The sequence below is a fragment of the Dendronephthya gigantea genome, unplaced genomic scaffold (genome assembly GCF_004324835.1).
Source record: "Dendronephthya gigantea isolate DGI-Jeju-01 unplaced genomic scaffold, DenGig_1.0 000057F, whole genome shotgun sequence".
Classification (NCBI taxonomy): Eukaryota; Metazoa; Cnidaria; class Anthozoa; order Malacalcyonacea; family Nephtheidae; genus Dendronephthya; species Dendronephthya gigantea.
In genome coordinates this window covers 437,675-459,684 of record NW_021163067.1, presented here as the reverse complement: position 1 = coordinate 459,684, position 22,010 = coordinate 437,675, and the positions used below count along the sequence as shown (strand labels likewise).

General features: G+C 36.8%; 2 protein-coding genes across 5 annotated transcripts; one reads left to right on the top strand and one right to left on the bottom strand.

The window, feature by feature from the left end:
• Positions 1-1,234: 1,234 nt before the first annotated feature.
• On the bottom strand, positions 1,235-7,929 carry LOC114529543 (mucin-17-like). Its single transcript, XM_028551359.1, has 4 exons — positions 7,774-7,929; positions 3,837-4,076; positions 1,301-3,187; positions 1,235-1,239 (listed from the first exon to the last, which is right to left on the bottom strand). The coding sequence occupies exons 1-4, from the start codon at positions 7,853-7,855 to the stop codon at positions 1,235-1,237; spliced, it is 2,214 nt and encodes a 737-aa protein (XP_028407160.1). The 5' UTR covers positions 7,856-7,929.
• On the top strand, positions 5,921-20,241 carry LOC114529589. Of its 4 annotated transcripts, XM_028551404.1 has the most exons (4): positions 11,163-11,391; positions 13,410-13,672; positions 14,593-18,501; positions 18,614-20,241. In XM_028551404.1, the coding sequence occupies exons 3-4, from the start codon at positions 14,612-14,614 to the stop codon at positions 18,864-18,866; spliced, it is 4,143 nt and encodes a 1,380-aa protein (XP_028407205.1). In that variant the 5' UTR covers positions 11,163-11,391; positions 13,410-13,672; positions 14,593-14,611; the 3' UTR covers positions 18,867-20,241. The 4 variants fall into 4 exon arrangements, with proteins under 4 accessions (XP_028407203.1, XP_028407205.1, XP_028407204.1 ...); XM_028551402.1 differs by lacking the exon at positions 11,163-11,391 and adding an exon at positions 5,921-6,026 and having other exon boundaries at positions 14,593-18,866; XM_028551403.1 differs by having other exon boundaries at positions 13,410-13,498; positions 14,593-18,866.
• The last annotated feature ends 1,769 nt before the right edge of the window (positions 20,242-22,010 follow it).

The following is a 22,010-nucleotide window of genomic DNA, read 5'->3' as shown; positions in this document are numbered from 1 at the left end:
GTTATGGTTTTTTGAGTTCCCTTGGTTGTTACGGCACGTGATTCAGTTGAATAGATAACGGTTATAGTTTTTTGAGTTTTATTTGGTTTTATACCAAGTGATTCAGTTGCATTGATAATAATGGTTACAGTTGGTTGTGAACTGTTGGGTGTAACGCGAAGTGATTCAGTTGCATTGATAACGGTTATAGTTGTTCGAGTTTTATTTGGTGTTATACTAAATGATTCAGTTGTGTTGATAATGGTAATAGTTGGTTTTGTTCCATTGGGTGTTATACGAAGTGGCTGAGTGGCGTTGGTAATTGTTCCAGTTGCATGTGAACTTTTGGATTTAACACCAAGTGATTCAGTTGCATTGATAACGGTTATAGTTGTTTGAGTTTTACTGGGTGTTATACTGAATGATTCAGTTGCGTTGATAATGCTAATAGTTTGTTCAGTTCCATTGAGTGTTATACCAAGTGACTCAGTTGCATTGGTAATGGTTCTAGTTGGTTCTGAACTTTTCGGTTTAACACCAAGTGATTCAGTTGCATTGATTATGGTTACAGTTGGTTGTGAACTGTTGGGTGTAACGCCAAGTGATTCAGTTGCATTGATAACGGTTATAATTGTTTGAGTTTTATTTGGTGTTATACTAAATGATTCAGTTGTGTTGATAATGGTAATAGTTGGTTGAGTTCCATTCGGTGTCATAACAAGTGATTCAGTTGCATTCAATATGGTTATGGTTTTTTGAGTTCCCTTGGTTGTTACGGCACGTGATTCAGTTGAATAGATAACGGTTATAGTTTTTTGAGTTTTATTTGGTTTTATACCAAGTGATTCAGTTGCATTGATAATAATGGTTACAGTTGGTTGTGAACTGTTGGGTGTAACGCGAAGTGATTCAGTTGCATTGATAACGGTTATAGTTGTTCGAGTTTTATTTGGTGTTATACTAAATGATTCAGTTGTGTTGATAATGGTAATAGTTGGTTTTGTTCCATTGGGTGTTATACGAAGTGGCTGAGTGGCGTTGGTAATTGTTCCAGTTGCATGTGAACTTTTGGATTTAACACCAAGTGATTCAGTTGCATTGATAATCGTTATAGTTGGTTGAGTTCCATCGGGTGTTATACTGAGTGATTCAGTGGCATTGGTAATACTTATAGTTGGTTGAGTTTTATTCGGCGTTATACCAATTGATTCAGTTGCATTGATAGTGTGTATGGCTGATTGAGTCCTATTAGGTTTCATACTAAGTGATTCAGTTGCATTGATAATTGTTATAGTCGCAGGAGTTGTATTAGATACAACACCTTGTGATTCCGTTGCATTGACAATCGCAATAGTTATATGAGTCTTATTGGGTGATATACCAAGTGATTCAGTTGCATTGATAATGGTTAAAGCTGGTTTTGAACTGTTGGCTGTAACACGAATTGTTTCCGTTGCATTTATCACGCTTACAGTTGGTTGTGAACTGTTGGGTGTAACGCTAAGTGATTCAGTTGCATTGATAACGGTTATAGTTGTTTGAGTTTTATTTGGTGTTATACTAAATGATTCAGTTGTGTTGATAATGGTAATAGTTGGTTGAGTTCCATTGGGTGTCATAACAAGTGATTCAGTTGCATTAAATATGGTTGTGGTTGTTTGAGTTCCCTTGGGTGTTACGGCACGTGATTTAGTTGAATGGATAACGGTTATGGTGTTTTGAGTTTTATTGGTTGTTTTACTAAGTGAGTCGGTTGCGTTGTTAATGGCAATAGTTGGTTCAGTTCCATTGGGTGTTATACGAAGTGGTTGAGTTGCATTGGAAATTGTTCCTGTTGCTTGTGAACTTTTGGGTTTAACACCAAGTGATTCAGTTGCTAGTGGTGTTATAGCAAGTGATTGGCACGCATTAGTAATGGTTACAGTTGGTTGAGTGCCATTGCGTGTTATAGGAATTGATTCAGTTGCATTGATTATGGTTACAGTTTGTTGTGAACTGTTGGGTGTAACACCAAGTGATTCGTTTGCATTTATTATGGTTATTTTTGTTTGAGTTATATTGGGTTTCATACTAAGTGATTCAGTTGCTTTGATATTGGCTACAGTTGGTTGTGAACTGTTAGGTGTTATACCAAGTGATTCAGTTGCATTCATCATGGTTATAGATGAATGAGTTCTAAGTGATTTAGTTGTATTGATAAGGGTTATAGTTGGTTGAGTTCCATTTGGTGTTATGTCTAGTGATTCATTTGTATTGGTAATGGTTATGGTTGGTTGTGAACTGTTGGGTGGAGCAGCAAGTGATTTAGTTGCATTTATAATGGTTATTGTTGGTTGAGTTACATTGGTTGTTATACTAAGTGATTCAGTTGCATTTATTATGGTTATAGTGGGTTGAGTTCCATTGGGTGTCTTAACAAGTGATTCAGTTGCATTGATAATGCTTATAGTTGGTTGGGTTCTATGGGGTGTTACATTACGCGATTCAGTTGCATTTATGGTGGTGATGGTTGGTGGAAATTTATTAGGGGTTATAAGAAGTGATTGAGTTGCATTGATAATGTTTAGATTTGGTTGAGTTCTATTGGGTGTTATACTAAACGACTCAGTTGCATTGATAATAGTTATAGTTGGATGTGAACTTTTAGGTGTGTCATCAAGTGATTCAGTTGCGTTAATAACAGTGATAGTTGGTTGAGTTCCATTCGGTGTTATGCCAAGTGATCCAGTTTCATTGATAATGGTTATAATTGTTTCAGTTCTATTAAGTGTTATACTGTGTGGTTCAGTTCGTTTAGTAGCTACAGCTGATGATGAAGAATTTTGGGTGACCCCAAGTGAATGCGTTGCTTTATTAATAGCGAGAGAGGGTGATTCAGTTGCGCTTATTTTAGTACCACTAGATTCAGTTGCGTTAATGATGAAGATAGCTGTTTGAGTTTTATTAGATGTTACTATAGGTGATTGGGTTGCGTTAATAGTAGTTTGTAGAGTTATTTTGGGAGTTATACTAACTGGTTGTGTTGCGTTGATCATGGTGATAATTTGTAGAGTAATATTGGGTGCGAATGTTCTAACTTTGTTGCCATTGGTATTGCTCATTTCCTCAGTTCGAAGAGTATTTTGTTTGTATGATCCTGTTGCATTGATAAAAGCCGTCGTTGTATCGAGTGAAATACCTGTTGGTTGATATAATTTTGATGTACTATCTATAAAAGTCAAAGATGGTTTCATTATATTGGTAATTAAGTTGATTCATTAAGGTAGTAAGGAACTCTCCATTGTCGCGTTTTTTGTACGTGTGCAAATACGCGTAAAAAATTGAAATTTTTTAAATATGACTTGGATTGGGGTTGGATTCTGACGATAATTTGGTGTGTTTTTTTGGCTTAAAATGAATGATGTAACACCTTCAAAGGTTTAAAACTTTTATGCACTTGTAGCGTTGTACTCAAAAACGCTCAAAAACTGACGCGACAGTGCGCAATGATCCGTTCTTTGGTTTGGTGATTTATGTGCTTTGTTGTGACCATGGAATTTGATGGAAATCGACCGTGTTTGAAGTTATGAAAGTTTTTTTGTCCGAATTGTCTTGGGATGGTTGCTCTATGCTTTGTTCTGGTTACATATGTATAAATGTTTCTCAATGTGTGTGATGATAGAGACACTAACGTCTGTATTCAAAAAGCTCACTTATACTCATTGAATGTGACGTTTAAATTTTGCTATTACTGATGGAAACGTTAGGAAAAAATTGTAATCACCCACTCAATGAGTTTGAGTGTGAGTGTGAGTGAGCTTTTCGAATACAGGCGTGAGAGTTAAGACTATTGCTATTGGAATTAATAATATGCGTACTTTGAGGATTTTGAGGAGCATTGTAAGACGATCCCGTGTCGCTTTTCCTGGAGGCAGTTGCCGCTGTACTAATGTTTCGAGATTCATCATCCTTTGTTTTGTAGACATTTTGTGATGTAGGAATGGCTGTACCTTTTGTTGCAAGAACGCTTAATGCAGATGTCTGTGTTGAATAAATATCATTTGTGGTATTTATCGTTCCTTGCGTGCTGTCATTCCATACTTTAACATCGAGAGAACCTGTTAAGAAATAATTTCTTTCTGTTGCCAATACAATACATGCTTAAGTTGAGTTCACTATTTCACTCTACATTTAGGAATACTAAGATTTAATCAAAGTTATAGCAAACAACGGGCGATTCTAAAGCGAGTTGAAAAAATCATACAACCTGCCCCAGAAGTGAATTAATTGGATCGTGTGAACAGATCTTTAGAAGAATTCTTGCCCATCATTTTCTATATTCTATCTTTTTAATATATTTTTTATAAATTGTATGGCAAAAATTTGGGCGAATTTTTATCAAATTAAATATTAGTACCCAATATAGGGCAATTTTCGTTGAAATCATTGATAAGTTTGGGAATTTGTACTCGTGAGTCAGGTTATTTTCGCTAAAATAATGGCCTCTCCACCAAAATTTTCACCCGTACCATATGTTTAGTGCAGAAATATAATTCCATAGAATATACTATGCCACAATATATACCCATCAGATGGCATCCTAATGCAAATATTGGGAACTAAAATATTAAATATCCACACAAAGTCTGCATGGGCTATACTTAATTGTAACGATTTACGGTGGCTTTAACAGTGCAATTATAAATGCGTGGAAACTAGGATAAAAACAGCACGTAATTGCTACTATATATACATCACAATACAACCTGCGAGCTTTAAATTAGTTGTGTAGTTAGCAATAAAATGAAACTGGATGTAACTATGGCTACAATAGCGGGTTATATTCATTAAAGTTAACATGTCCAGACAATGAAATTATGAATCATTGATTTATTCTGCTGCTACACTATGGAATTTTCCTTGCAACTTGCAATGCAATCATAAATTTGAGGGATCGGGTGTTAATTTGCAAAGAGCCGTGTCCGAAATGTTAAGAAAACGTTATAGCACATCGTAAATGCCGGTATGTATTTTTCAACTTTAGATGCCTCAGGAGTAGAATTGCATTGCAAGTTGCCGTCGGAAAGTTGCACAGCGTAACAGCGCTTTAATTAAATCGACGAACATGAATTTCTTTCACCCATACCGAACATTTTGACTGATGCTCGCGAAAGAATATTTTATGTATTTATGATCTTGACTAAACTAAAAAGGTTAAGGTATTCACTTTGTGTATTAGAAGCGTGTATGGTCCAAGCGGAGGAGTTTGTTACTGTAAAATTAATTGTAAAAAACCTGTGTTTATAAATGAAAACGCTGGCAAGGCTGAAGGTTGGGCTTTGATCCAATAATCATTACTTTTGTCTTAGTATAGTGTAATATAAAATATTCAGATATTATAACGTATTCATCGCAACCTGTTCATTGATTTGAATACAATTATTATTTTATTTATTAGTGAGTTATATATAGTCATATGTATGTATTATATCTATTTTTACCGTGTGAACACCTGAAGTGGGCGCATCCTGGTTCAGGATTCTTTTTCAAAGCCTGACAGGAGAATTAGCTGCAGATATGATATGTATACATCAGGGACCGATTGTACGAAAGCTGGATAGCGTGCACTATGCATCGGATATTGGTTTTTTAAGTCGCATTGTTCGGTAAAGCTTTGAAAAAACCATAATATTTTTAAATTGACGATTCTCGTTAATAATCTCTAGCTTGAAATAATTAGCTTTATTGCTTTTCAAGCATTTTTACAACGGTTCGAAAAATCACTATCCGGTGGATAGCATCATCTGCACGATTTGCACGAACCGTCGTCGTCGTCAGTAAGCAAGGCTTTGTAAGTTCCCATTTATTCACAGCCAGTTGTTGAATGCCCAGGAATAAATTAAGTCAATTAACAGCTGCGTTTACAGGCCTAGACTGGCCTGGACCAGGTCTAGGGCAAGTCCAGGTAATATGTGCTACGTTCTGACTGTCTTCCTTACTGCTGATATCGGATAGCCAAAGTAAATGACAAAATACTTGGAAAAAGACCCAAAACACGCCGAAAAGTGGTAATACTATTAATATAATGTATCCTATACAAATCATACTATTAAGTTCAAAATTTGTCAGGATTTGGTAAAGCCTGTTCACATTACCAAAATCTTGCCCCAGGTGTAGTCCAGGCCTTCTTCAGGCCACCTTCTGCTGTTGGCTTGGATTTTCTGGCCTAGATCAGGTCCAGGCTAGGTCTAGGCCAGATAAACAACGTTCACATCTAGGCCTAGGCCTGGCCCAGGCCAGGTCAAAGCGCGTAGTATAAACGCGGCTGATGTGCCTTTTTCACCGGGCGTTTCTTTCACAAAGTGTGTATAAGAAATTAGAGATTCTTGATTGTTTTATAATGAAGTTGTTCCATGGAATGTCTTATTTTATTTACGCGATTCAGTTTTTACAATTTGTGTACACATATCAGACCAGAAAACATAACACAGTGTGACATGTACGATTATTAGGAACTATAAATAGTCTTTTTAATAAGCCGGCTAAAGGCATGTACATATGAGAGGGCCCTAGTCAGTTGAGTTCCTTTGGGTGTTCTTTTAGCCGGATATTTAAGGGTTAGAGGCTGTCTGTTGTGAGAGTTTTGTTCACAAATAAATGCACGCGCTGACCATACAATGAACGAGAAATTTCGATATTGCACGATTGAAATTTCGAGTTCATTGTATGGTCAGCAAGTGCGTTTATTTGTCAACAAAACACTCACAACAGTCTCTAACTTTAAATAAACTATGATCTTCATGGGTTATTCCGAATAAACCACGATTTTCATGAGTTATTGCAAATAAATTATGATTCCCATGATCTGTCGCCAGGCAACAAGAAACCACGTGATTGATTTTGAGTAGATCTAGGCCAATGCACGAAGATTGTATATTAAAGCAATATACAGTAAAATAATATGCGAAGCGAGATCTCGGCACTGCCGAGCTAGACCGGCTAAACCGAGCTGGCTCGTCTCATATGAACAGGCCCGGCCTAAGTCGTAGAAAGCTTTAGCAAGGCTTTAGTTATAACGGTAAAGTTTTAAAAATTATTCAATTACACGAATACGAAATACTCAAAATTATAGACTTCAGTTGCTAAACAGTAAGTAAAACAAGGTGAAGCTGGCTGCCACTGATCAGCGATCACAATATTAAAATCCCAATCAGCGACTACTATGATGTTCGCGTCGTGCATGTATTAAGCCTATATATAGTGCATGTTAAGGTCGACACAGACCGGATGCGATGCGGCAAGGCGACGCGAATTTTCAGTTTTAAGAAGCATGTAAATATAATTTTTGAAGCAAAATTTGGAATGTATGGACGCCAGAGTAGTCAAAATGTATTATCGTTACGTAATCTACAAGAATATAATAATAGTTTAAAATTGATTTGCTTTTGGAAAATGAAAATCGTGTCGCGTTACCAAAACGCGTCCGGTCTTTGTGGGCCTTAAGTCTGAGTTCGCACGCCGGGTACCGGATCGCTCGTCACGACATCTTCGTTTGCCGTTATGAAGCAACACTGTTTTTAGCAAATGCTTATCAATTTGATAGATTTGATATATTTATTCAGCTCTGGGACATTAAAAATCTCCACTGCCTTTTATTAAGTACAAAATTGTACCTGTTCCGATGGCAATCTGGTGCCGTGTGAGCGGGCCCTTTTAGCTCGCAATTTGTAAACAATAACGGTCGGGGCAGTGGCCATATCGCAATCGTTTCTGTATTATTACAATATAAAATAAAAGATCTATCAAATAACTTACGGGTGGAGTTTGTCACTGCCATGTTCTTTTCATTGATACATAGAAATAGTATGAAAATATGGATTAATCGCTGTTTCATCATGATATTCTATGTTTTATCGGTGGAATATTGACCGTTCGCGGGTCGGTAACGGTACAAATAAAATCCTTTTACGTCGCGATGCAAGACTTCAGTCGAAGAAGACATACGCCATCAGTCGAAGAGTAGGGTTTTGCGAAAAACCATTATTTTTATGCAAACAGAGCAAGAATTCTTTCATGCGACGCGACTGTCGGTAAAACTTTGAAGTTTGCCGACGGGAATTGTAATATGGCTATATACATAATAATTATTATGCAAAAATATTATATATTTTCTATAATAAATTAAAAATTTTGCTAATTGCTTGAAATTGTATTCTATTTGAACAGCATGAGTGACATCATTTTCTACAGTTATAATAATTATTATCAGAGCGGACATGCGGCTCCAGTCGTGAAACTCTTGTTTCTATACTTGCGAATTGTAGGGATAAACCGCGTTATTAATTTCTGAACGTGCATTTTCAAAGCAATCTTCCACTTATGTTGTTGGTAAATACGAGAACAACATGATTTAACCGTCACGACCGGCTGATTCATACTGGAGATCGATTTCGACAACTGGATGCCGGAAAACTTAGGGCAAAGAATTATAGAGCTGTTTTCCACTGTCGTGTTTTTCATACGCACGTACACACTAAATGAATAAGTCGATAAATTGAAAAATTTTTACGTGCGTGTACGTGTGCTAAAAAAACGACACTGCAAAGCAGCCCTTAAAGTGTATACCATCTGCCACGCACAGTGGCGGCGCCAGGTCTGAAAATTTGGGGGGGCATTTGAGGGGCAAATTAATATTTTGGGGGGGCAAAATCCTTCAAACAGAAATCCATAAACCGGTGTGTAATAGATTACGATGTGTCAACAATTGACAGTCACGCCCATTTTATCCTGTAGCTATTTTGTATTTCAATTTATTACTATTAAATATTATCTTTTACGGCAATAATTTCCGCAGACATTTGAGAAAGGGGGGGCAAAATGGGGGGGCAGAAAAAAATATGGGGGGGCATTTGCCCCCCCTTGCCCCCCCTTGGCGCCGCCACTGGCCACGCATTTTTAATATAAGTCGAGCCATACAGAAACTTATAGGATAGTGTGACCTTCACTTATGTCTTTATGTTCATAATCATTGTAACCTCTGTCACATTTACTATTGCATAACGCGGGCTGATAACGCATCGAAACATCTGTGACATATGCGGTAGACATATACAATTAATTTAGTCTACCTTACGTCAACCCCTTTTCAGGTAGTGACAGGTAACAGCAGAATAATGCATGAAAAGTAATATTTATTTTCACAGCTTATACACGCAAGTTGGTATCAGGCATAGCTATGACTGGGCAAATAAATCACAGAAAAAATTGTAATATCATATAGATTCATTGTGGTTTAATACAGGCAAAAGTCTCTATGTGCGCGTCTCTATTCACAGAGGGAAAATTGAATAACTTATTTAATATTAACTTTAGTTACATTAATATTCATAAAAGATGCATAGATGGATATGTCAACACCATTCAACACATAAAAATTTTAGGCAAACAAAGTTGGATTTTTGGCAAACACAAAAAAAATGTCCCCTGACTCTGCTGTAATGAACAAAATATATTTATGGTATACCTTGAAATACATTGATTTTATTACGGGTTTTAAAGTGCTCATGACGCAGAAAGAACTCAAGAATACGGATCTACAAAAACCCATACATCTTAGAGCTGTATTCTACCGTGGCGTTTTTTGCATACGTATACCTATATGGCGCAATGCCGCTAGTATATATCTGCCCTCTAGGCATATTAGTTAAGAGAAAACTAATTAATGAAAATCCATAGCCTAATGAGTTACTGTTATACTATATAATTTTTTATTTTCCCATAAAGGGATTTCGCCGTATTATTAAACAAATCAGAGCTGGACTCGAATACTCAAACTTAGTTTACTAATCTAAAAATATTGGTTGTGCATTTCCACGTCGACTCGCGTTGACCTTTACTGTCAACAAAAGACGAAATGACGAAAGGCAAACAACGCCTTAATTGTTTTATACCCTGCTGTTATCTGCATGTTTTAAACATTAACCACAGACCTCAGCTATCAACTGGCACGTGCATGCCGACCGCCGGGGTAAATTGCCGGTAAAAAACTAAGAATGTTGGTAATTCGTCGGTGAAACAAGAATCGTGGGAAAATCACCAGGCAATTTCTAGTAAATTAGATCTTACAATTAACAACTCGTCGGCGGACTCATCAATTAAATGAAATGAAATGAAAAATTCTTTAGAAATGAATAACCAATTCGTGTTTGTTCCTTCGCCCAAAAGAGCAATGTTGGTTGAGGTGAGGTTGAAGTTTTGTTGTACATAGTGTCTTCAGTCTTCTAACTAGCAACATTGCTTCCAGGGGAAGGGAGCTACAAGCATCTACTCATGCTATGAACTTGCTGTATTTCCACAATTGATGAAACCGCAGAAAACTAAATAAGGCGGTGTTTATAACTGACAAAGTAAAAAGATAATAGACTTGACGAATCTGCGACTATCATGTTTAGCAAAAGCAGCAACCCTAATTATTATAATATTTCTTATATCCCAAAACCTAAAACAAATTTTCGCAAAAAAGCACGAGCTATTCAGGTGCAATGTTATGGAAACCAAAATATGCAAGAGACATCTCAAGCGGGCAGTTTAAAAATATTCTGATTAACTAACTACAATTTTTCTCAAAAAAATCGGCCATGTCGAGACAGTTCGAACCAAGATATAGACTTTCTTGAATGGGGTAAACACTTCCAAAATTATTTCTCAAATTTACATGTCAACAATTTGAGTCGCAACAATCCGACTGTCGCGGATTTCAAAAACTTTTGCCGTTAAAATTTGAAATTTTCAAACTTTATCGCTTTATTTCTCCGCGAAAACAAATTCAATTTCAAATGTGATTACTATTTACGTTTCACGTTTCACGGCGATTCTAATGAGATAAATTCCAATTTTATGACATGGGCACTTTAAGCAGGGCCGGGGGAAAAGAGTCTGAGTACAAGACGCTAGCGACGACGTCATATCGGGTGAGTTCAATGAGCCATAGCCATCAGCTCAGACTACGATACCATAAATGGCCATATATAGCTCAGTGGACGCCACTGTATTTATTTCTCTTTGTATCATCTGGTATCATCTAATAGGAATATTTTATAAGCAAAGCTGCTCAAATCTAGTTTACTTCCCCCCCTGGAATGATTTTGGTAATTATTAAAATCAGGTGGGGCTGTTAATGTGCATCCAACCGAATCTAGCTTAAATATACCAGATCTGATGGTCGCTTTGTATGCCATCAAATGAACCATAATATCGGAGTAGAAGGTCTCAATTCGTCGTTCATAAGACATAACTAGCGTATTTATTGACGAAGCAGTAGTTTAGTGCTTCAGCAGAACTAAAGCGGTTTTTACAAGGTTTATCTGGGAAGATAAGCTGAAAGACAACGACATACAGCTTTGGTGTCCACAAACGAAGACCAGATTGCCGAAGGTATATTGTTAGAGTGTGTCAGTTAGTTGATAATAATGTCTATGAGGGTGAAAGTCATGATGTCACTATGATGAGAGAACTTGGTTAAGAAGAAGTAAGATAGTGATTTGAAATAGTTAATTAACTATAGTGCATGATATTTAAAGTTATAGCTGTAGTGTATGATGTATAACGTTATAGCTATATATAGTGTATGATACGTATAATATAAAGCCATATAGCTATAGTGTATGATATATAAAGCTATAGCTATAGCGTATGATATATAAAGCTATAGCTATAGCGTATGATATATAAAGCTATAGCTATATTGTATGATATATAAAGTTATAGCTACAGTGTATGATATATAAAGCCATAGCTATAGTGTATGATATATAAAGTTATAGCTATAGTGCATTATATATAAAGCAGCATCTACCAGACAAATTCCGAAAGGAAAAGACACCTTGAGAATCAATATTTGAATCAAACAAGATGCAGGTTGAAACTGTAAATTTTCGACTTTATTTCAAAGCTATATCTTCAGACAGAATGAAATACAATACTTTACAACACACATTCTAGAGGTTCAAAGGGTCTTAATTTAGAGTGGAATTATATACACTTCAAATTCAAGCCAGGAACAGGAAATGCTGTTTGAATCGAGTGAAGTGCCAAAATTAATAATCGATTTACCCTCACCTATTCCCGGCATTACCATCCTATACACATTAATCACGCTTGCTCTTGTCAGCTACCTCCGTAGCTCAGTGGCAAGAGCATTGCACCAGCATCGCAAGAGCGTAGGTTCTTTTTATTTCTACTCATTTTTCCATCAACTGTTCATGGCTTCAATATGAAGTGTGTATAATTCCACTCTAAATCGAGACCCTTTGAACCTCTAGAATTTACTTGCATGAAGTGAAGTGCCAAAAATCATAATTGATTTACCCAAGTCTAATAGCTACAACATTCTCATCAAACCCAACCAACCTTCTCCTAACACCTTCCTTAAAGCCAATAAAGAACTTCAACTGTTCACATAGCTCTACTCCACACTCTAAACTTGTCGGGTCTTTGTTTTTAATCTATTTATGATATAAACATTGTTGTAAATATATCATACAAATTTACTTTTCCTTTTCGTTATCAAGTTTTGCTTCACTTGGATTGATCGGCGTTCCGCCCACATTATAGATTGATGTATAATTCAATAGCCAATAGGCGTGTGTTTTTGCATCCTGGCTTACATCCGGGATATGATTTCCGTTTTCGACTCATCCTAACTCGGAAGAAATAATAGGTGCAAAGTCGGGCGGTGCCCGAATGACCGACCGCTAGTCCGTCCCCGTTGTGGAAATCATGGAGGTGTTAGGATAAGGCACTAAACTTGTTATAGGTGGCAGCGTGCTGTCTCAAACGAGTTTGTAGGTTGCGTTCGGTTTTGGCCACGTACGTATGGCCACAAGCAGAACATTTAAATTGAAACACGACGTTCGCTTTGCAAAGTCAAAGATCCGGAATTTTGTTCCTTTTTGGAAAGATCATTCCTCCAGATGGATAATCCGTCTCTAGTATAAATCGGGCAACTAACAAACTAGTAACGCGTCTATAGTAAATTTAATAGGATCTCCAATATAGAATAAGAACGCTTTAAATCATTCATATCTGGTTAGACAACAAAGATTTTTTCAAAACATTTACCCTGTTAAAGAAATTATAGCATATCAAATAAAAACTATTTAGTTTTAATAAACAAGAATTATGCTTCGTCAACTGGCATCAGTGGCGTAACTCAGTAGAAATATAATTGGAGGGGAGGTGAATATTCATATATTCAGTTCTGCCCAATAGATTTCGTTTGTAAGTGCAATCGCTTATAAAAGAGTCTGCAGAGTCTGGTCTCGCTTTATATAATTGATTCTATCCTTGGATCCCTAATGAGATGATGGCATGATTGATACAATTTACATACATAATATACGAATGCTTCAGTGCTAATGACATTACCCTAATTAAAATTTGTTGCTTTCTAGGTTTTAAATCTACATTTCCCCGTCAATTTGACTCATTTTGGGGCAGTTTTGGGCATGTAGTAGAAATACAGCCTGCAACATTTGAAAAGGTACATTTCTGTCAATATTGGTTTAGTGCAAAGTTTGCTAGAAACATTGCAGTATTGTGTGCATATTTGTGACGAGTGGCAAGAAACCAAAAGAGTCAGTCAGTATGGTCCGATATACATTCAGTCATAGTGTAAACATGACATGATATATTAAAGCTTTGAAGATTTTAGAAGGTACGTTTGTGTCAGTTTTAGTTATGTTCTGAAGTTATGTTCTTAAAACCAGGCCCGTTCAGTAAGTTAGGGCCGGCTGTTTACATGAGCCGGGTCACACGAGATTGAACGAAGTGCAAGATGATTCGGAGGTATTGAAATGAGCACTTATTAACCAAACAAGCACGTGCTATTGTCGAGTTGACTATATAATTATAAACTCGTTTAAACTTCGTCTAAACTCGTCTAACCAGGCAGGCCCATGTAAATAGACCCTAAGTCTCTATGTGACATGAGTATATCTAGACATGTAAGACGTGCAAGCTTAGTTACGATTGGGCGTTCTCACGAGACATCACAAAAATTAGAACCAAGGAACCTAAACGGAACGTGTATCATCCAAAGAGGGTTAATATTTTTTTCCTCCGAGGCTGAATGTTGGAACTATTACGGTTACATCAATTACGATTTTTGGCACTTCACAATATCAAAAATGCAATTTCAGAAGTTCGGCTCACCAGAGTACTTCACAGTTTTTACACGAATTTGCAACGAGATCGCTCTACTTCAATTTTAATGCACTTTCCAATATACATACACATCTAGTGAACAATCAGGTTGACCGCGATTACAATATTGATATGAACAGGATTGAAAAATTAATGTTGTGCTGCCCACATTTTTTAGAGTTTTTATGAACAGTATTGCGATTTATTTCATCATTTTCAACAATATTGTTCAATATTGTGTAAACAATATGGGCATGACAAAATAGTTCACTGCGGTTACGACGCGGGCTCAGAGTTTTTATCCGTGTACGGTTCACAGTCCAAATATCACAGTAATGTATTTTTCACAAAATAGTGTTCTATATAAAAATCTCCAACCCGAATCGATCTTCTAAGTGAAACCTATCCATATAAATCACTATTTTGTTACAGTAAAACCTCGTCCAATGCTATGGCTTCTCTCGATCTACAAGAAAAGGCAAACTTTTCGATGCTTAGTAGACTTTTGGTTGACAAAGGAACCGAGGCTTTGAGAATTACATTTGATACCATAAATTCACCTGTGAGACTACCCGGAGTACTGGCTGCAAAAAAAGCAACTCTTCAAAGGTTAAAACCTCGAGTTATTAATAAATCCCAGTGGGATTTGCTGTTCCCTCCGTCTGGCAACCCACCAGATTCCAAAACCTTTGATGTCACATTACTTACTGTTTTACTCCGAAACATTTGTGGCTTTCCATCAACAGGATGGGATGTTATGCCACCGGATACAGATAGGTCAATGCAAGCGAATATCGCAAGAATCAAGTGTTACAGAAATGAAGTTTATGCCCATGTAACATCTACTCGGGTTGACAATTCAACATTTGAGTCTTTATGGAAGAAAATCTCCCAGACGTTAGTAGAATTGGGCATTCCACAAAGTGATGTCGACATAGAAAAAAGTCCTTTAGGACCAGAAGAAGAAATTTATGTGCAAAAGCTTGAAACAATTCAATATGCTTTAAATCATTTAATAGAAATCGCCGAAGAAAACCGCGACGGAATAAATGAACTACAAAAAGAAAAGGAGAGTGATGAGGATTTACTACGAAATCTTGCAAAACATAATTTTAAGAATAAAATTCAAAGAAAAGTGAAATTTTTCCAGCCTGGAACAAGGATGTGGTTGCTAAAAGACGTTAACGAGTGGTTTTGTGAGAGTGATAGCGGTTCAAGAGTAAAATTAATAACAGCTGGACCGGGATTTGGTAAAAGCGTGTTTGCCGCTAAAATCTGTGAAGATTTTGAGAAGAATGGAATGCTGGCTGCTTGTCATTTTTGTGATTTCAGTGATTCAAACCTAAGAGATCCTATGGTGATGCTGCAGTCTCTCGCAAGTCAAATGTGTGAAAGCGTTCTTGGGTTTAAAGAAAAGCTCCTTGATCAATTAAAGCGACCTCATCAAGTCCAAAACCTGAAAGATGCCTTTCGAATATATTTACAAAATCCCTTAGATGAATTGCAAATGAAGGAACCACGTTTACTCGTTATAGATGGCTTGGATGAAAGTGCTGCAGATAATAAGAATGAAATAACGCATTTGATTGCTGAGTATTTTCCTGATCTTCCCGGGCTTATCAAAATCTTGGTGACGAGCAGACTAAGCGACGACGAAAAGACGGACATTACTAACGTTGACGCAAACAATCAGTTAGATCTTGAACTTTATTTCAAAGAATGTCTTCCAAGTCTAGTTGACAAGAAAGTAAATGATATTAGTTTAGTTTCCGTTGTGGTTGAGAAGTGCGCTGGTTCATTTCTCTATGCATATCACTTTCAATATGGACTAAAAACTCGCTATGATATTCGGAAGATAACAAACAATGAAGTCATGAAGTTTCTCCCACAAGGATTGAATTCTATTTACGAAGGATATTTCAAGCGCCTTGAAGACGAGCTCAAAGCCATAAAACATGAAAAGTTCAATGTGTTGAAAATTTTGGAAATGCTGGCTGCTTCCAAAGGACCTCTTCCTCTCATTTTCGTCGCTCAGGCTTTTGGTTTAGCTGCAGATTGTCGCGAAACGAAAGAAATCATCAACAAAATTAATGAAATCGTGTCTTGCTTGTTGTACGTTTCAGATGACATGTTAACCGTTTTTCACAAATCCGTTATTGATTGGCTTCTAGCGAAGGGCTACAAAGATCACCAGTATGCTGTCAAGGTCGATGATGGACATAGATCGCTTTGGCTTTTATGCGAAAATGTTTTTCAAAAAATCGTGAAACATGTTCGGTCAGGACATAACGCGAACTTGACTAATGACGTAATATACGCTCTGGAACATGGTATGGAACACCTAGAAGAATGTAATATGGAGGAATGTGTCTTTTGGTCAGTAGATGTTATTATTCTGTTTTATATGCTGTTGGTAAAGCCACGTCGACGGAATTATGTAGAATTGTGGAGCAGAATTCTAGGCAGTTTTGAGATTAAAAGCGAAGACCTGCGTGCCCGCATTTCGTGGCATGTCGTTGAATTTGAAATTCTTTATCAGTTCCTATTCGACGAGAACTTTCAGTACACAAAATTTTCAGGATTATTGTCGAGAACTTCAATATCGTATCTAGAAGCTGTTCTTACACATCCTCAAGAAGGTTATTTCAGTGAAGACGAGAAGAAAATCGCAAGGTTTCTACTGTCAAAGGCCCACCGACTTTTTGGCCTAAATACTTATAAAGACTCGTTTTTGCCGCGAGCAGTCTGGAAATCCACCGGCGTGAAGCAGATTACAGCTTTTTGCTTATCGAAAAATAAGAAAAAAGTAGCAGTTGTGGAAAGAAAATCTATCCATGTGCTATCATTACCAACTTTAGTTGAAATTATGAATTATTCCACAGAATTTAAAGAAATTTCTTGCTGCACATTTTCTCCAGACGATTCTCTCATATTATTTGGAAAACTTGGAACGGCGTTAAACATCGCTGAAAGAGAGGAAGTTCCATTTTTCCTCGGAAATGAAGAGACTTTCCTGTCCTGTACGTTTTCCCCTAACGGAAAGAGGCTGGTGACCAGCGATGGTTCAAACACCATTAAACTATGGGACGTTGCTAAACAAAGATCGCTCACTTTGCTTTGTTCTGAATCTTCTGTTGATTTTTGCTTTTTTAGCATCACAGGGTTGTTTATCATTGGAAATTCAGAACAATCCATGTATTCGAGGTATGTGGGTTCTTCATTCTGCGTTTGGAACGCCATCACATTCCAAAGAAGTGATAAACGAAGATTGTGTCATGGAAATATGGATGAACGAGGAGTGTTAAAGTGTAAGGAATGTGAACGATGTTTTCATCGAGGATTTGAGGAACCAAATTCTAAAAGATTAGAAATAACAGTGTGTCAACCACTTGGAAGAGAATTTATAACGTATTGTCCATGGATCTGCAAAGGTGTGGAGTTTATTTTTTCTCTTGGACAGTATTATGGTTCGAAAGTACTAGAAATTATTCCTATGGCTGCGGTTGTTGCTTTGAACTACTTGCTTTCTAATAATTCTGATTCTGATTTGTATCCGAAAAACAAAGCGACAGCTTTAGAAAATAATATGTGGCTCTGTGCAGATCGTAAAAAACTGATGGTCTTAAAGACATTAGCTTCTGCGCAAGAGCAATCCTGTCTTTCACTTCCAACGATGGTTTATTCGAGTTCGTTTTCTCCTGACGGCTCTCGACTTGCATCCTGCACGTCAGATGGATATATCAACGTATGGAATGTCTATACCAGCAAAGTTGAACAGCGTTTCGAAAGCAATCAAGAGGGATCAAGATTTTTATGCTTGTGGTCGAAAAATTTCTTGTCTGCGATTAGTGAGTCTCACGGTATTCCGAAGTTAACGCGATACCCGGTGGATAACAATTTAGAGATCCTGTCCACTTCCAATCAGCAAGTGTCGCTGCATCATTTATTGAGCGGAGACGAGCGCTTGACCTCCTACCTTGAAGGCTTTCTCATTTTTGAACTCGGATGCAATAAAACCGTAGAAATTCTTGATGTCAGAGGTGTTGACGGTCCCGTAGTGGTCAAGTTACCTGGGATTGAGCCTAAGAGTGTAGAAATCTCGACTGGTGGTGCTTTTATCTTTGGTTATAATAACAATAATGCTTATATTTGGAAAAGAAACGCCGAAGTACCAGCTTTGTATGAAGTCTTTTATCGCTCAACATATGATGATATAATGGATGCAATTTTTGATCATGAAATCAGATGTTTGTTCAGTAGTGATTCTAAGGTTGCTGTTCTCTCATACACGCCAGCTTGGCGCATTGACGAAGTTGACCTGGATACTGGTCATTCTAAAAGGTTATATTCTTCTGAATTCAAGTCTCGATTCCTGCGATATCCGCCAACATTAAAATCATTTTATATTCTCAAGAGAAGAGTACAAATCAATACAAGTTCTTCTTATTTTAAGATGTTTACTGACGGAGCTTCCGAACGTTCTGTTCAACGACAGTTCGATAATCGATGGGTGCGACAAACAGTTCAACTTTCCCCCAAAGAAACCATGCTGGCTTTTCCTGATCGCAAAGGCGATATGGTGTTTCTTCCACTGTCTATCCCACCAAATCTTTTGTTGCCTGATATTAAGTGAGAGGCAATTGTTAAATGTTCTGGGGCCGGTTGTATCAAGCCCGTTTAGCTTGAACGGTGGTAAGTCAAAATGAAATAACACTCTTACAACTCTCTTGAATGAGTCAACTTGAATATTATGCACTGAATATATGTGGTTGTAAACATGATCGTTGGACTTGATCGGCAGACTTGCTTTCTATTTTGAACTTATACACCGTTTATTATAAGCTAAACATGCTTGATACAACCGGCCCCTGGAATAAATAGGTGCTGTAATTCTAAAGTGCGTATCCCTCACAAAGCGGACGCGAACCAGTCCAAACAAGAGAGCGATTAATATTTTTTCAAAACGAATTTTTTTGCGGAACAATTACGTTGGCAGTTTGTTTTCGCCTCGCACGGTGTAAAGTCGTTTGGTGGAAACAGCCTTATATAAGACTGCTTTTACTGCAATATATACAAAGCTGTACACGTTGCGTTTCCCGCAGATTATTCATGTCAATCATACACGAATATCTTTGATCTTCAAAATAACTCGAGTGAACCCGTTCACACAAGAACGAGAGCCAGTAGGAGGAGGCTTAGTTTATAAAGACTCTGTTATGAATGACAGATGTTTTGGAAATTATTTACCAATAATTACAGAATTTCATAATGAATATATAACGAACATGCAAAAATAAAAAAAATATGGAAAACTACCATCAATAACTTTATGATCGGGCAGCGGCTAGACTTTGCTTGGAGCTGGTCTAAAGAATGGAGAAGTAAGACACCTCCTTCCCTCCTCTGGGAGTTCACCTTGGACAAGTGACAGCACTCCCTAACTGGGGTTACAGTTTGTTAAACAAAACAAAGATCAGTTCTTGAATATATATCTACAAGAAAAAAGTTTTCAAAATGTGTAAATCGTATGGTATTCAATGGTTGTCACAACTTCTCTCACAAGCTTGCATTTGTTTCAATCATTCAACAAAGACAGATAATTCTTATTAGTTCAATTCTTTCAAGCCACAACAGATGCTTTTGACCCAATATATACAACTCAAATAATTATTATACATCTCCGTTTGATTTCATATACAACCTAAATTTAATGCTTTAATTTCCTTTTTTTATCGGAAGAAAAAATTAAACTTCATATCCTTTGAGTTCTCTTTTATGAAAAAAGACATTTTAGCGAGATTTTATAACATTTACTTCGCTTCCCGACAATTTCAGAAAGAACTCAGAACAAAATTTTTCCTCAAATAAGGTGAAAAAAATTCAGCGCAGTGCTCTAAGCCTCTAACAACCGAATTTTTTTAACTTCCCTAGGAAAATGTCGAAAATTCCTACAACTTTGTTAAAATTTCTTTCACGAGTCAGTTTGAAAACTCGTAAATTTACTACCAGGCCTGATCAAAATTGATTGTTTTTACACTCTATCACCAGGAAATATTTTAAAGATAGCCGATAATAAATAGAATTTTAAGTCAAAACAATATGAATTTCACACTCGTTGGATGCTCGGGCGGCGGTCGGTGTACCCTCGTAAAGCGCTCATATCCTTATATATAGGCCCATTTTTGAGCTTAACGATCTCCATGAGGTCGAATTTTGAAAGCAATCAAAAGTTTGTGCATAAAAACTATGATTAACAGAGATTATTTTTGTCCCTGTTTCGTTTTGAGGCACTCGGCAAAATCTTAAAATAATTTACTTTTTTTTCAAACAAACCTTCAGAATTTGGGCGAAAAAAAAAAGATAGTTTCAAACTTCAAAAACACAAGAATAAGAACACAGAAGATTAGAAATCACACTTTTAAATACTGCTATAGTCTGTATTAAATCAAGGCATTGAACATAATTTTGAAACCATCTAAACAAAATAGTAATAATTTTTAAACGGCATTTGAGCATCCACAAATAGTGACAATCACATACCCAATGTGAAATGTGTCGAAATTCGCATCAGTCTAAATTTTTACGACTACAATTCCTGTAAAAATAAGAAGGTTAGAGAATAAAGGCTCTCAGTTTAAAGCAGCTATCGTTTTGAGGCACTCGACTAGATTTTTTACCAACTTGCGTTGAAAATGCATGAAATATCTAATATTATCGAAAATAACCAAGTTTGAACGACAATCACGTCTTGTGTGACAATCCAGTATAAAATGTTTAAGCGTTTTCTGTGAATTAAAAAGCTGAAAATATATATACTCACCCACCCGTAGTTTCACCTCTAGAGCTCTAGTTTTTTTTGTTTACAACACGACCGCTGGACCAATGTTCTCACTTTTAAGGATAATTCCAAATAGGAATCTTTTTTTAGGAAGAGTTTTAGAAGTTTTAATGAATTCAGGTTTTGAGGAATTTTGTAAGATATTTCTGAAACATTCTACGACTACGAAGATAATAAACATTAACCGTTAAACCACGCACGCAAATGAGATGTGAACTTGGTACTTTGTATGTTTGCTGTTATCAAACGTATCTTCAAAAGCTACAATTTAACAATGGACCCAATTCACTATTAAACTAAAATTTAAAACTAGGGATATTCATCAGCATATTAGAATTTGAATACCCCCATTCCCTTATTCCCTCATCCCCTTATTCCCCATTCCCCATTCCCTTTTCCCTTAATTCCCTTATTCCCTTATTCCCTTATTCCCTTATTCCCTTATTCCTTTATTCCCTTATTCCCTTATTCCCTTATTCCCTTATTCCCTTATTCCCTTATTCCCTTATTCCCTTATTCCCTTATTCCCTTATTCCCTTATTCCCTTATTCCCCATTCCCTTATTCCCTTATTCCCTTATTCCCTTATTCCCTTATTCCCTTATTCCCTTATTCCCTGATTCCCTTATTCCCTTATTCCCTTATTCCCTTATTCCCTTATTCCCATTCCCTTATTCCCTTATTCCCTTATTCCCTTATTCCCTTATTCCCTTATTCCCTTATTCCCTTATTCCCTTATTCCCTTATTCCCTTATTCCCTTATTCCCTTATTCCCTTATTCCCTTATTCCCTTATTCCTTATTCCCTTATTCCCTTATTCCTTATTCCCTTATTCCCTTATTCCCTTATTCCCTTATTCCCTTATTCCTTATTCCCTTATTCCCTTATTCCCTTATTCCCTTATTCCCTTATTCCCTTATTCCCTTATTCCCTTATTCCCTTATTCCCTTATTCCCTTATTCCCTTATTCCCTTATTCCCTTATTCCCTTATTCCCTTATTCCCTTATTCCCT

What these genes read in the sequence shown, in the direction of transcription:
- LOC114529543 (XM_028551359.1), bottom strand. Translation starts at nt 7,855, where the DNA reads ATGATGAAACAGCGATTAATCCATATTTTCATACTATTTCTATGTATC. An exon ending in GGCAGTGACAAACTCCACCC is followed by an intron (nt 4,077 to 7,773) that starts GTAAGTTATTTG and finishes ATTTCTTAACAG; the next exon opens with GTTCTCTCGATGTTAAAGTA. An exon ending in TGCTCCTCAAAATCCTCAAA is followed by an intron (nt 3,188 to 3,836) that starts GTACGCATATTA and finishes TGACTTTTATAG; the next exon opens with ATAGTACATCAAAATTATAT.
- LOC114529589 (XM_028551402.1), top strand. Translation starts at nt 14,612, where the DNA reads ATGGCTTCTCTCGATCTACAAGAAAAGGCAAACTTTTCGATGCTTAGT.